At 34.7% G+C, this 14,343-nt stretch overlaps 1 protein-coding gene across 1 annotated transcript; it reads right to left on the bottom strand.

Moving 5' to 3' along the window:
* Window positions 1-864: 864 nt before the first annotated feature.
* On the bottom strand, window positions 865-1,547 carry LOC110264059 (uncharacterized). Its single transcript, XM_021105809.2, has 2 exons — window positions 1,302-1,547; window positions 865-933 (listed from the first exon to the last, which is right to left on the bottom strand). The coding sequence occupies exons 1-2, from the start codon at window positions 1,545-1,547 to the stop codon at window positions 865-867; spliced, it is 315 nt and encodes a 104-aa protein (XP_020961468.1).
* Between the last annotated feature and the right edge of the window lie 12,796 nt (window positions 1,548-14,343).

Below are 14,343 nucleotides of genomic sequence, written 5' to 3'. Positions count from 1 at the left end.
TAATAAACGAAGTCTTAAATCCAATAATAAGATACACAACACACAAGACTAGCAACCAGAAAGAAGTAAACTAAATTCACAATATTCACAAAATGCAGCTACTTACAGTGAGCTTAGTAAGCCCTTGAATTCCTTCCAAGGTTTCTAATTTGTTCTCCAAAACGGATAACCATTTCAAATTAACGCATGACCTCAACCCCTGCGGTACCATACATAAGAAGCCAATCAGAATGCCCATAAGATTTATTCTTTCAGAAAAGAAAGAAAAAGAGAGAGTACCTCTAGTGAAGTTAGGTTGTTGAGTTTGAGGTCGAGCTTCTCCAGATTGTTGAAGCTGGACAAACAAGAGACATGGGCATTTACCAAAACTGAAAAAGTTAATATCTTTGGTGGTTACAAGTTGAAATAAAAAAGAGCAGGATGGAAGCCTAAGATCTGAAAGTGCCTTGTGATAATTCAGAGTTCAATAAAGATTCACCAAAGAATTTGAAAATAAAGATTCATTCAATCAATAAGAGCAAAGGCAACTGATTCAGAACTGAATCAACATCCAAAGCAAGAACTACACAAGAGACTTAAACGAAAATCCGGACAACTTACACAGATTGTAAGTTAGACAAAGAATTAATTATTTTATTTATTTTTGGGTTAGACAAAGAAACTAAAGACTAAAATTCCTAATATTATGATCTGGTAACAGCATCTCTCTAATCGGAATCCAATAACTATTTAGCTATATATACAGTAGATTAAAGATATGCAAATCCAATTTATATCAACTTGATTAAGCTGTAGGTGAGTCTTTTTCTCTGCAGCTTTAAACACCTTTTCATGCGCAGTTATAGTCTTTTCCTATTTGCTCTCTTACTTTTTCTTAAGTTCATACCACCTCCGAGCATTGGCATGAGCTGAGAGAGCTAAATCAACTTCAACCTTGAAAGTGAACATAATATGGTTAATAATGTCACATATTGAAAGGGGGGGGGGAGGTGGGGTGGAGGAAATCACACATATTCTTTGAGAAAGAAAATTCAACAAAACCAGATAGATGGTGAAACTGACAACCAAAACTAATGGACCTTAGTGAAAATCTGAGAGTAAAAAATGACTTATTGGCTTAGACATGGTTTATGATTGAACGCGATAATCGTCTAATAATCGAATTCGTATAACAGATCTCTCATAGTGGGATAAGACTTTGTTGTTGTTGAATAACAGATCTCACCTAGTACATAACAAGATTGTTCTTGTTATTAGAAATGAATTTCTACTTCAACAAGAAGTGATAAATAAATAAGAACCTTATCTACAGGGAGTGTCTTCTTATCATCATCCATTTCATCAGGATTGTTTGCCAACAGTAAAGTCATACAGTTCCTCTCAAGATGGAGCTTGTCAATGAGACTAGCAACAGGGTTTCCAGCTTTCTTTTCATCTTTCACCATACGTGAAAGGTCATCCCAGTTCATACCCTTTGCAAGAGCTACACGAACAGCTAATATAGCAACATCCACATCTTCTAAGTTGTATTCTATCAATTCTGCCATTTTAACACAGTGATCAGCTTCTTTCCTCAATGTTAGGACATAAATGTGTATTTAGTCTTATAAGAGGTTCTTCTTTTGGGTTAGAATCCAGTAACATGAGTGTGACTCTGGAATGGGTACCAACCTGATCCTGGCGTATTTTATTTAGCTTCAGAGTAGCTAAGTTTTCTTAGGCTTATTTTATATATATATGAGTGTGTGAAAAGTGAAAAAAAAAAGTTGTCCTGCCCTGTGCTATATTTCTTACAAAGATATTTGCTTTTAATAATGTTGATTTCTCTGATGAAATTACGAGGAGAATAACATTATTGGAAGGAGATAGTACGACCAAAAAAGAGAGCTAGATGGACAATTTCACTCCCATGCGAGTTAAACCCCAAAATGGTCTCTGAGATTCACAAAATGCACCGATTTAGTCCCTGACTTCCCAATTGCACTAATTAAGTCCTCCAGATTGAAAAAAATGCATCAACATGGTCCCCCTCATATTTTTTGGTCATATTCCTTGCCGGCGGGAGTGACGTGGCGAATGAGTGCCACGCTGAAGTGTCTAACGGTTGGTTGATGTGGAAATTGAAAGTTTAAACCCCAATTTAGTCCCTGATTCCTTTTTAAACTCTAACTCAAAAATAACGCAGCACTTCTTCGTCTTCATCATCATCTTTTTCTTCTTCCCTTTTTTCCACACTCTTCAAACGCATCTTCCATCCCCTTCTCCACCTCCACCTCTTGTTCCTCTTTGTTCTCACCTAAACTAAACCGCACTCACTCTTCTCTTTTTTCTTATTTTTTTAATGATGTCTGAATCCCTTCTCTGCGTCTTAACCGAGGACCTCCTCGTCCGAGTCCTTCACCACCTCTACTCCGATGCCAACCGAAAATCATGGCGACTCATTTGCAAGCACTTGAACCGGGTCGAATCCCTCACCCGAACAACCATTCGGATCCTCCGGATCGAGTTCCTGCTCGCCCTGCTCCATAAATTCCGTAACATTCAGGAACTTGACCTCTCCCTTTGCCCGCGGATCGACGACGGAGCCGTCAAGATTATGCTGAGTCAGGGATCACCCGGTTAGACTCGGGGGCTTAAGAGGCTGGTGCGGAGTCGAGCCACTAGTTTGGGCCACTTGGGTCTGGAACAGCTGGTTCATGCGTGTCCCTTGTTGGAGGCCGTTGACGTGTCGCATTGTTGGGGTTTCGGTGACAGAGAGGCTGCGGCCATTTCGTGCGGCACGAGCTTGAGGGAGGTGAACATGGACAAGTTCTTGGGTGTCACTGATATTGAGTTGCCAGGATCGCTGTTGGTTACAGCAGATTAGAGCACCTCAGCTTGAAGTGGTGCTTTGAGATTTCTGATCTTGGCGTTGACCTTCTTTGCAATGAGTACGAGAATGAGCAGGAAAGAAGAAGAAGAAGATGATGAAGAAGAAGAAGTGCTGCACTATTTCTGAGTTAGGGTTTAAAAGGGGATTAGGAACTAAATTGGGGTTTAAACTTTCAATTACCACATCAACCAACCGTTAGACACTCCAGCGTGGCACTCATTCGCCACGTCACTCTCGCCGGCAAGGAATATGACCGGAAAATATGAGGGGGACCACGTTGATGCATTTTTTCCAATCTGGAGGATTTAATTAGTGCAATTGGGAAGTCAGGGAATAAATCAGTGCATTGGTGAATCTCAAGGACCACTTTGGGGTTTAACTCCTCCCATGCTGAGCTTTCTGAATATTTTACTATCCCAGACTTGCCTATTGATCCGAGAAGCCTACCAAAGGTTCAAAGCTGAAGATTCTTGTAGGCATTGTCAAAGATTTGATTCAAGAAGTGTTATCTCTTATTGACTTAATGATTACAAGCACTAAACTCCAATGGAGGCAAGAAAGTAAACAAGAATTGGCCTTAAGAAAATTCAAGCATACACATCCTCAAGAGCTACCTTGATGAACTCAATAATGAATCCTACTTTTCTGGTGAAGAGGAAGAAGAATTATCTTGTGAGTTTATCTCTGATACTAGAAAATATCTCGATGCTTTTGCTGTTGAAATTTTGATTTTTTTAAGAGACTTTTTTTTATCTGCTATTCTATTCTGCTGAAAGATGACCATAACGACCTTTAATTTTCTTTAGATTACTAGGATTTTATTTCTGGTGTAGGTACTTTTAGTTTTCCTCGTTGATGACAAAAGGAGAGAAATTAAACTGATTTATGATTTATCATATATTTTGCTTAAATTTTGTTTTGCTTATATTATTTTTGTGATGGATTATTCATTTATCTTATGGCATTAGCGCACATAGACAACGAGAGCTTATTTCATTATCAAAAAAGTTATCTTTATCCTATCATTCTAATTCAGTTTAAAAGTGTTTGTCATCAAAAAGGAAGATTATTGAGTCAAGTATTGTCATAGCTACCTTGAAAATGACAAACATTTAATTTTTCCTAAATTGACTAACTTTCTATTTCAAGTGTTGCAGGTTTTGATATCAAGAAATCATGATCAAGAACAAAACAACAAGTATACAATATTCCATAACATATCAAGCACAACAAAAAGAAAGATGTTGCACTTATTGTGAAGCAAAACAAGGGAGATCTCCTCAATCAAGCCAACGGTCTAAATTAGATTGCATGCAATGGCTAGAGGAACAAAAGAGAAACTACTTCTCTCCATCAACAGCAGATCAAATTCTCTATATATGATTATTCTTTTCAAAGAAGAAAGCAACAAATAGTTTGCACATCCAGCCAATGAAGCTCGAGTTTTCTTATTTGTTCTTGAGTGATCTCTATTTTTTCTATTGTCTAGTTTATTTTATATTAAAAGTAATAAAAGGTAAAGAGAGTTAGATTTCAGAAAAGCCATATTTTGACCAAACCATGATATATATGGTGGTGTCAACCTATCTCTCTTTCTCTCTTCTGCATTATTATAACGAGAGAAAATTCGACTAATCTCTTATTTTTTTAGGTTATGTATAATCCATAAAAGTTTATATATTGTGTTTCCTTAATTTAATTCCCCTTCTTAAGTCACTAGAAAATCTTCTTTTGAAATTTAGTGTGTATTTGATTCTCTATTGACCATCTCCCCAACATTAGATAAGGCTGCATGAAACAAAGAGAATGTGTTTGGATCATGATTCATGCTAGTTTTACTGGTTTTAACCGAGAATTAATTACTAGACCGATCTAGTTTAGGGTAAAATCCAATTGTCTTTAGTAAACTCGTCAAAAATTAAAAATTTGGTTAATCGATCTACTGACCTAATTTTTAATCATTAACATGATTTAAAATAATAAAATATAATTTATTTAAAAATATATATTTATATATAAATATATTATTTTATTTTATTTTATTTAATCTTAATTAAATCTCAATTAAACCTTTAAACTTTTAAATTTTTAACTTTGTTATTTTGATGATTGGTTCAATTTTTAAAATTTTGGTTTGGATAAAACTTGTCAACCTAGATTGAGCTACTGGAAAAATACAATTGATGGAAATAATAATTTCTTGCTTTTCTATCATTGTAAAGATGTTGAAGTGTTAGAAATATAATATTAATATGTTAGTCGATATAAAATGTTTAATATTTTACGTATATGTGCAGCATTGTAAATGAAATTTAATATTTGAATTGAAAATTTTTTATTCTCTCTTTTATGAATCCTAATTTTTTTCGTACTAACTATCTATTCTCTAGCCTTTTATATTTGTAATATTTTTATTTGTATAACTTTTTTTAGGTTACATTATTCAAAATAAGCATGTTTATTTATGAGCAGTGTTAGATGTACAAATGATATTCAACTAAGTCTAAACAAATTTAGGTCTCAACATAATAAGAACTTGCTAGGTGTTAAAATAAGGATTAAAGAGTGAGACGACACAAAAATATTTATTTACATAGTATTTTTCTTAAGTTATATGACTAGCATTAAAATTGACTATGTCTAAAATGAGCACAATAATTATGTACTTATTAAATGTATCATATATATATATATATATATATATATATATATATATATATATATAGATTATTAAATTTTATTAGATGAAAATTAAAGACTATTATAAAAGAAGAGTATTGATAATTCTAATAAATATAAAACATTCTAGTATATAAATCAATACCTTAAATAATAATATTTTAATATATAATACTTTAAATGACAATAAAATCTTTAATTTTATTTTTAAATAATTAAATATAAAATATATAAATACAAAAATATGAATATTCTTTATTCATTAAGATTAATTATTATGCAAAAAAAATTTATAATATTAAAAAATTATATTAAATTAATATTTTATACTGTAACATAAAAATATAAAATAATTAAAATTTTATTTTATATTGTTTGACAAATAATTAGATTATTATATTCAAAATTTATTAACTAATTATTTTTGTTGAAAATATTATTATATAATATAATTTTTCATCAAAATATTTTAAAAATATAATTTATTTAAAATATTATATATAACATATGAAAATATTAACATTTTCATCTTTTTAATTTTTTTAAAAAATAAAATAAATAATATAATTCTAAATACATGCCTATCATATTATATATTTACTTATATTACTAAGACCTAAACTAATCAAACTTACACAATTAAGAATATTAAAACTATATACAAAGTCAGACTATTGCAAAAATATAGTCATATAAATACACTGTTTTCTTTTATACCTTTTTCAAAATAAGATATATAATATATACTATCTGAATTAAAATGCATATCAGTTATTATATATAATTACACCTATATATATGAATTTTTCTAAAAAAATTGAAAAAAATAAATTATATTATTTATTTATTTTTTTTCAAAAAAATTAAAAAATAAAAAAAGTTAATATTTTCATGTATTATATATAATTTTTTAAATAAATTTTATTTTTACAAATATTTTGATAAAAAATTATATTATATAATAATATATTTAACAAAGTAATTAGTTAATAAATTTTAAATATAATAATTTAATTATTTTATAAATAATATAAAATAAAATTTAATTATTTTATATTTTTATATTATAGTTTAAAATATTATTTTAATATAATTTTTTAATTTTATAAAATTTTTCTTGCATAATAATTAATCTTAATGAATAAAAAATACTTATATTTTTTGTATTTATCTATTTTATATTTTTTGAAACAAAAAATTTCCACCTTTATATAATGAAATATGTGATAATCTTCTTTTTATATATATATATATATATATATATATTCTATTAATTTTTTTATATATTAAATAAGTATAATAATATAATCACATTGAAATTAGATAACATATTAAATTTGTTATATTAAAACTAAAAATTATATATTTTGTTCTTGAATTTAACAAAATATATTTTTAATAAATTATATATGATAAAAATTATTTTGTGAAAGAAATTTGTACACCAATTTCTCATATATATATATATATATATATATATAAGTTTGGTCGAGTTAGAATACAAAAAAAATTTAACTATAAAAATAAAAAATATTTGAAAATAATAAAAAATAAAAAATAATTTTATTATAAATATATAATTATGAATATTATATATATAAAACTATAACTGATAAATTTAAAAAATAATTTTAAATTATTATCTACTTAATATTACCATAAGATAATATAAATAAGAAAGACTAGAGGAGAGAGCCATAAGGTGGCATATATATTAGTGAGTCTAAAGAATACAACAACAACAACAACAACAACAACAACAACAACAAATTAAAGCCTTGTCCCACTAAGTGGGGTCGGCTACATGAATCAAACGACGCCATTGTGCTCTGTCATGCATCATGTCTACAGAGAGACCGTTTACATGTAGATCTCGTTTAACCACCTCATGGATGGTCTTCTTAGGTCTTCCTCTGCCTTTCGCCCTTTGTCCATCTTCCATCTCATCCACCCTCCTGACTAGATGTTCTATCGGTCTTCTTCTCACATGTCCAAACCACCTGAGACGCGATTCAACCATCTTTTCCACAATGGGTGCTACTCCAACTCTCTCCCTTATATCTTCATTTCTTATTTTATCCAATCGCGTATGACCACTCATCCATCTCAACATCTTCATCTCTGCCACACTCAGCTTATGTTCGTGCTCCCCTTTAGCCGCCCAACACTCCGTACCATAAAGCATAGCCGGTCTTATAGCGGTGCGATAGAATTTACCTTTAAGTTTTAAAGGCACTTTTTTGTCGCATATAAAACCAGATGCACTCCGCCATTTTGACCAACCTGCTTGGATCCTATGATTTACATCCTGTTCAATCTCTCCATTATCCTGTATGATGCACCCAAGATACTTAAAACTTTTAACTTTTCGTAGGATGTTTTCTCCAACCTTCACCTCTATATTAGGGTTTTCCCTTCTTAGACTAAACTTACATTCCATATATTCCGTCTTGCTACGGCTTATGCGCAGACCATACACTTCTAGAGCTTCTCTCCATAAATCCAACTTCTTATTTAGGTCTTCCCTTGACTCTCCCATAAGGACTATATCATCGGCAAAAAGCATGCACCATGGCACAGGCTCTTGGATGTGCTCTGTGAGTACTTCCAAGACTAATATGAAAAGGTATGGACTTAAGGATGATCCCTGGTGTAATCCTATACTAATAGGGAATTCCTCTGTCACACCACCTTGAGTCTTCACACTAGTTGTGGCCCCATCATACATGTCTTTAATTGCCCGAATATATGCGATCCTTACTCTCCTCTTTTCTAAAACCTTCCATAAGACCTCCCTTGGTACCCTATCATACGCTTTTTCCAAATCAATAAACACCATATGTAGATCCCTTTTATTACTACGATACCTCTCCATCATCCTTCTTAATAGGTATATCGCTTCAGTGGTAGATCTGCCTGGCATAAATCCAAATTGGTTCTCTGTTACTTGTGTCTCTTTTCTCAACCTCCGTTCTATCACCCTTTCCCATAACTTCATAGTATGGCTCATAAGCTTGATCCCTCTATAGTTTCCGCAACTTTGTATATCCCCCTTATTCTTGTAGATAGGTACCAAGGAGCTCTTTCTCCACTCATCAGGCATCTTTTTTTACCTTAAAATCTCATTAAAAAGCTTGGTTAACCAGTTGGTGCCTTTTTCTCCAAGACCCTTCCAAACCTCAATCGGGATATTATCAGGTCCTACTGCCCTGCCATTTTTCATCTGCTTTAGAGCCTCTTTTACCTCGAAGTCTCGAATCCTTCAATAGTAGTCAAAGTTTTGATCTTCTTCCCTTGTGCATAATCGATCAAGGCTCGGAAGAGTCTTTTGTCCCTCATTAAATAACTCGTAGAAGTTGCTCTTCCACCTTTCATTAATCTTCTCCTCTTGAGCCAACACCTCTCCATCCTTATCCTTTATGCACTTAATCTGATCCAAATCTCTCATTCTTCTTTCTCGGCTCTTTGCGATTCTATATATACCTTTTTCTCTTTCTTTCTTGCCCAAAGACTAGTAGAGACCCTCATATGCTCTTGTTCTTGCTTCACTTACAGCCACTTTTGTCTCTTTCTTAGCCGCCTTGTATTTTTCCCAATTATTTACGTTGCGGCATGGTGCACGAAATTGTGATCTCAACGGCGCCAAAAACTTGGTACGCACTTTCATAATCTCAATTCTTTTTCACAACTCCGCACAACTAACCAGCAAGTGCACTGGGTCGTCCAAGTAATAAACCTTACGTGAGTAAGGGTCGATCCCACAGAGATTGTCGGCTTGAAGCAAGCTATGGTCATCTTGTAAATCTCAGTCAGGCAGATTCAAATGGTTATGGGATTTTGATAACTAAAATATAAATAAAATATAAAATAAGATAGAAATACTTATGTAATTCATTGGTGGGATTTTAGATAAGCGTATGGAGATGCTTTGCTCCTTCTGAATCTCTGCTTTCCTACTACCTTCATTCAATCATTCATACTCCTTTCCATGGCAAGCAGTATGTTGGGGATCACCGTTATCAATGGCTACCGTCCATCCTCTCAGTGAAAATGGTCCAAATGCGCTGTCACCGCACAACTAATCATCTGTCGGTTCTCACTCATGTTGGAATAGGATCCATTGATCCTTTTGCGTCTGTCACTACGCCCAACACTCGCGAGTTGAAGCTCGTCACATTTATCCCATCCCAGATCCTACTCGGAATACCACAGACAAGGTTTAGACTTTCCGGATCTCAAAAATGCTGCCAATTGATTCTAGCTTATACCACGAAGACTCCGATCTTTCGGAATGGAGGCTAAGAGATACACACTCAAGCTATTGCAGATAGAATAAAAGTGGTTGTCAGGCATGCGTTCAAAGGTGAGAATGATTATGAGTGTCACGGATCATCACATTCATCAGGTTAAAGTGCGAGTGAATATCTTAGCATAAGAATAAGCTTGAATTGAATAGAAAAGCAATAGTACTTTGAATTAATTCATGAGGAACAGCAGAGCTCCACACCTTAATTTATGGTGTGTAGAAATTCCACCATTGAAAATACATAAGTGATAATGATGTTCATTGGCTTCGGCCCCAGAGGGGGAACCAGAATGACCAAGATCTCTAATACAATAGTAAAAAGTCCTATTTATACTAAACTAGTTACTAGGGTTTACAGAGATAAGTAAATGATGCAGAAATCCACTTTCGGGGCCCACTTGGTGTGCTCTTGGGCTGAGCAGGGAGCTTTACACGTGTAGAGACTTCTCTTGGAGTTAAACGCTAGGTTGCAGCCTGTTTGTGGCGTTTAACTCTGGTTTGTAACCTGCTTCTGGCGTTTAACTTCAGAATAGGGCAGGAAGTTGGCATTTGAACGCCAGTTTGCGTCGTCAAAACTCGGGCAAAGTATGGACTATTATATATTGCTGAAAAGCCCTGGATGTCTACTTTCCAACGCAATTGAGATCATGCCAATTGGTTTCTATAGCTCCAGAAAATCCATTTCGAGTGCTGAGAGGTCAGAATCCAACAGCATCTGCAGTCCTTTTTTAGCCTCTGAATCAGATTTTTGCTCAGGTCCCTCAATTTCAGCCAGAAAATACCTGAAATCACAGAAAAATACACAAACTCATAGTAAAGTCCAGAAATATGAATTTTGCATAAAAACTAGTAAAAACTAACTAAATCATACTAAAAACTACCTAAAAATAATGCCAAAAAGCGTATAAATTATCCGCTCATCACAACACCAAACTTAAATTGTTGCTTGTCCCCAAGCAACTGAAAATCAAATAGGATAAAAAGAAGAGAATATACTATAAATTCCAAAATATCAATGAAACTTAGCTCCAATTAGATGAGCGGGACTAGTAGCTTTTTGCCTCTGAACAGTTTTGGCATCTCACTTTATCCCTTGAAGTTCAGAATGATTGGCATCTATAGGAACTCATAATTCAGATAGTGTTATTTATTCTCCTAGTTCATTATGTTGATTCTTGAATACAGCTACTTTATGAGTCTTGGCCGTGGCCCTAAGTACTTTGTTTTCCAATATTACCACCGGATACATAAATGCCACAGACACATAACTGGGTAAACTTTTTCAGATTGTGACTCAGCTTTGCTAGATTCTCCAATTAGAGGTGTTCAGGGTTCTTAAGTACACTCTTTTTGCTTTGGATAACAACTTTAACCGCTCAGTCTCAAGCTTTTGGCTTGACACCTTCACGCCACAAGCACATGGTTAGGGACAACTTGGTTTAGCCACTTAGGCCAGGATTTTATTCCCTTGGGCCCTCCTATCCATTAATGCTCAAAGCCTTGGATCCTTTTTACCCTTGCCTTTTAGTTTAAAGGGTTACTGGCTTTTTGCTCTTGCCTTTTGGTTTAAAGAGCTCTTGGCTTTTTCTGCTTGCTTTTTCTTTTTCTTTCTTTTTCTTTTATTTTTGCCATTTTTTTTCGCAAGCTTTGTTCTTCACTGCTTTTTCTTGCTTCAAGAATCAATTTTATGATTTTTCAGATTATCAATAACATTTCTCCTTTTTCATTATTCTTTCAAGAGCCAACAATTTTAACATTCATAAACAACAAATTCAAAAGATATATGCACTGTTCAAGCATTCATTCAGAAAACAAAAAGTATTGTCACCACATCAAAATAATTAAACTAATTTCAAGGATGAATTCGAAATTCATGTACTTCTTGTTCTTTTGTAATTAAAACATTTTTCATTTAAGAAAGGTGATGGATTCATAGGACATTCATAGCTTTAAGGCATAGACATTTAGACACTAGTGATCATGTAATAAGACACAAACATAAATAAAACATAAAGCGTAGTAAACGAAAAATAGAAAAATAAAGAACAAGGAAATTAAAGAACGGGTCCACCTTAGTGATGGCGGCTAGTTCTTCCTCTTGAAGATCTTATGGAGTGCTTTAGCTCCTCAATGTCTCTTCCTTGCCTTTGTTGCTTCTCCCTCATAGCTCTTTGATCTTCTCTAATTTCATGGAGGAGGATGGAATGCTCTTGGTGCTCTACCCTTAGTTGTCCCATGTTGGAATTTAATTCTCCTAAGGAAGTGTTGATTTGCTCCCAATAATTTTATAGAGAAAAATGCATCCCTTAAGGCATCTCAGGGATTTCATGATGAGGAATTTTCTCATGCTCTTGTTGAGGTCCATGAGTGGACTCTCTTGTTTGCTCCATCCTCTTTTTTAGTGATGGGCTTGTCCTCTTCAATGAGGATGTCTCCCTCTATGACAATCTCAGCCGAATTGCAGAGGTGACAAATGAGGTGAGGAAAGGCTAACCTTGCCAAAGTGGAAAACTTGTCAGCCACCTTGTAGAGTTCTTGAGGTATAATCTCATGAACTTCCACTTCCTCTCCATTCATGATGCTATGGATCATGATAGCCCGGTCTATAGTAACTTCAGACCGGTTGCTAGGGGGAATGATAGAGCGTTGGATGAACTCCAACCATCCCCTAGCCACTGGCTTAAGGTCATGCCTTCTCAATTGAACTGGCTTGCCTCTTGAGTCAATTTTCCATTGAGCTCCTTCCACACATATGTCCATGAGGACTTGGTCCAACCTTTGATCAAAGTTGACCCTTCTAGTGTAGGGGCGTGCGTTTTCTTGCATCATTGGCAAGTTGAATGCCAACCTTACATTTTTCGGACTGAAATCTAGGTATTTCCCCCGAACCATTGTAAGCCAATTCTTTTGATTCGGGTTCATACTTTGATCATGGTTCTTAGTGATCCATGCATTTGCATAGAACTCTTGAACCATTAAGATTCTGACTTGTTGAATAGGATTGGAGAGAACTTCCCATCCTCTTCTTCTAATCTCATGTCGGATCTCCGGATACTCACTCCTTTTGAGCTTAAAAGGGACCTCAGGGATCACCTTCTTCTTGGCCACAACTTCATAGAAGTGGTCTTAATGGACCTTTGAGATGAATCTCTCCATCTCCCATGACTCAGAAGTGGAAGCAATTGCCTTTCCTTTCCTCTTTCTTGAGGTTTCTCTAGCCTTAGGTGCCATTAATGGTTATAGAAAAACAAAAAGCAATGCTTTTACCACACCAAACTTAAAAGGTTTGCTTGTCCTCGAGCAAAAGAAGAAAGAATGTAGTAGAAGAAGAAGAAAATGGAGGAGATAGAGGGAGATATGTAGTTCGGCCAAGGGGTAGAAGTAGTGGTTGTAATGTGTGAAAATGACGGAGTGGTGAGGGGTTTATATAGGGGTGGGGGAGGGTTAGGTTTCGTGTATTAGGGTTGGGTTTGGGGGGGAAAAAGGGTTTTGAATTTGAAGGTAGATGGGGTTTTGGGGGAAAGTGAATGAGGTGATTGGTGAAGGATATTTGGGGAAGAGATATGGAGGTGATTGGTGAAGGGTATTTGGGGAAGAGTGTTATGAAAAAGTGTGAAGAAGAGAGAGAGAGAGAGAGGTGGGGTAGGTGGGGATTGATAAACCCATATTTTGTGATGTATTTTGTGCTTAGTTTGAGTGATTTATTCAATCCTTCACCTACTTATTCATATTAATTGCATGGTTTTACTTTCCCTTCCTTATTATGTGATGTATGTGAAAAACATGTTTCCTATGCTTTAAAATTAATTATTTTAATTACCTTTATTTCCATTCGATGCCGTGATTAGTGTGTTGAGTAGTTTCAGATCTTTTAAGGCAGAATGACTTAAAGGATGAAAAAGGAAACATACAAAAATGGAAGGAAGGTGCAGAACGGTGTTTTGCAGAACTGGCACCCACGCGATCGCATGAATGACGCAATCGCGTGCCAAGAGCGAAGAAGCAGCGACGCGGCTGCATGACTGACGCGACCGCGCGACTTGAGCAAATCACATACGACGCGGCCGCATGACTGACGCGACCGCGTGACAAGAAAAGCCCCGAATGACGCGACCGCGTGACCCACGTGGATGCGTGACAGAGGCCACGCACCAGAAATTGCAGAAAATACTTCCAGCGATTTCTGAAGCCTTTTTGGCCCAATCCAAGTCTAGAAGGCATAGACCAGAGGTTATAAAGTGTGGGAATGCATCCATTCAGAGAGAGCTCGCCAATTTAGTTGTTTCCCATGTTTTAGATCTAGTTTTGAGAGAGGTTCTCTCCCCTCTCTCTCGTAGGATTTAGGACTTCTCTTAGTTTTAGGAGTAACTCTCAATCCCAGGTTCTTTATTTTTATTTATTCTTCTAATTTAGTTTATGAACTCTTCATGTTAGATTATAATTTCCCTTATTAATGTTATTTGAGATAATTCAATTCATGATTGCT

The sequence above is a fragment of the Arachis ipaensis genome, chromosome B6, assembly GCF_059453495.1.
Source record: "Arachis ipaensis isolate K30076 ecotype BB chromosome B6, ASM5945349v1, whole genome shotgun sequence".
In the NCBI taxonomy this organism is placed as follows: domain Eukaryota; kingdom Viridiplantae; phylum Streptophyta; class Magnoliopsida; order Fabales; family Fabaceae; genus Arachis; species Arachis ipaensis.
The sequence above is the reverse complement of the archived record's forward strand: the minus strand, read 5'-3'. Positions and strand labels throughout refer to the sequence as shown.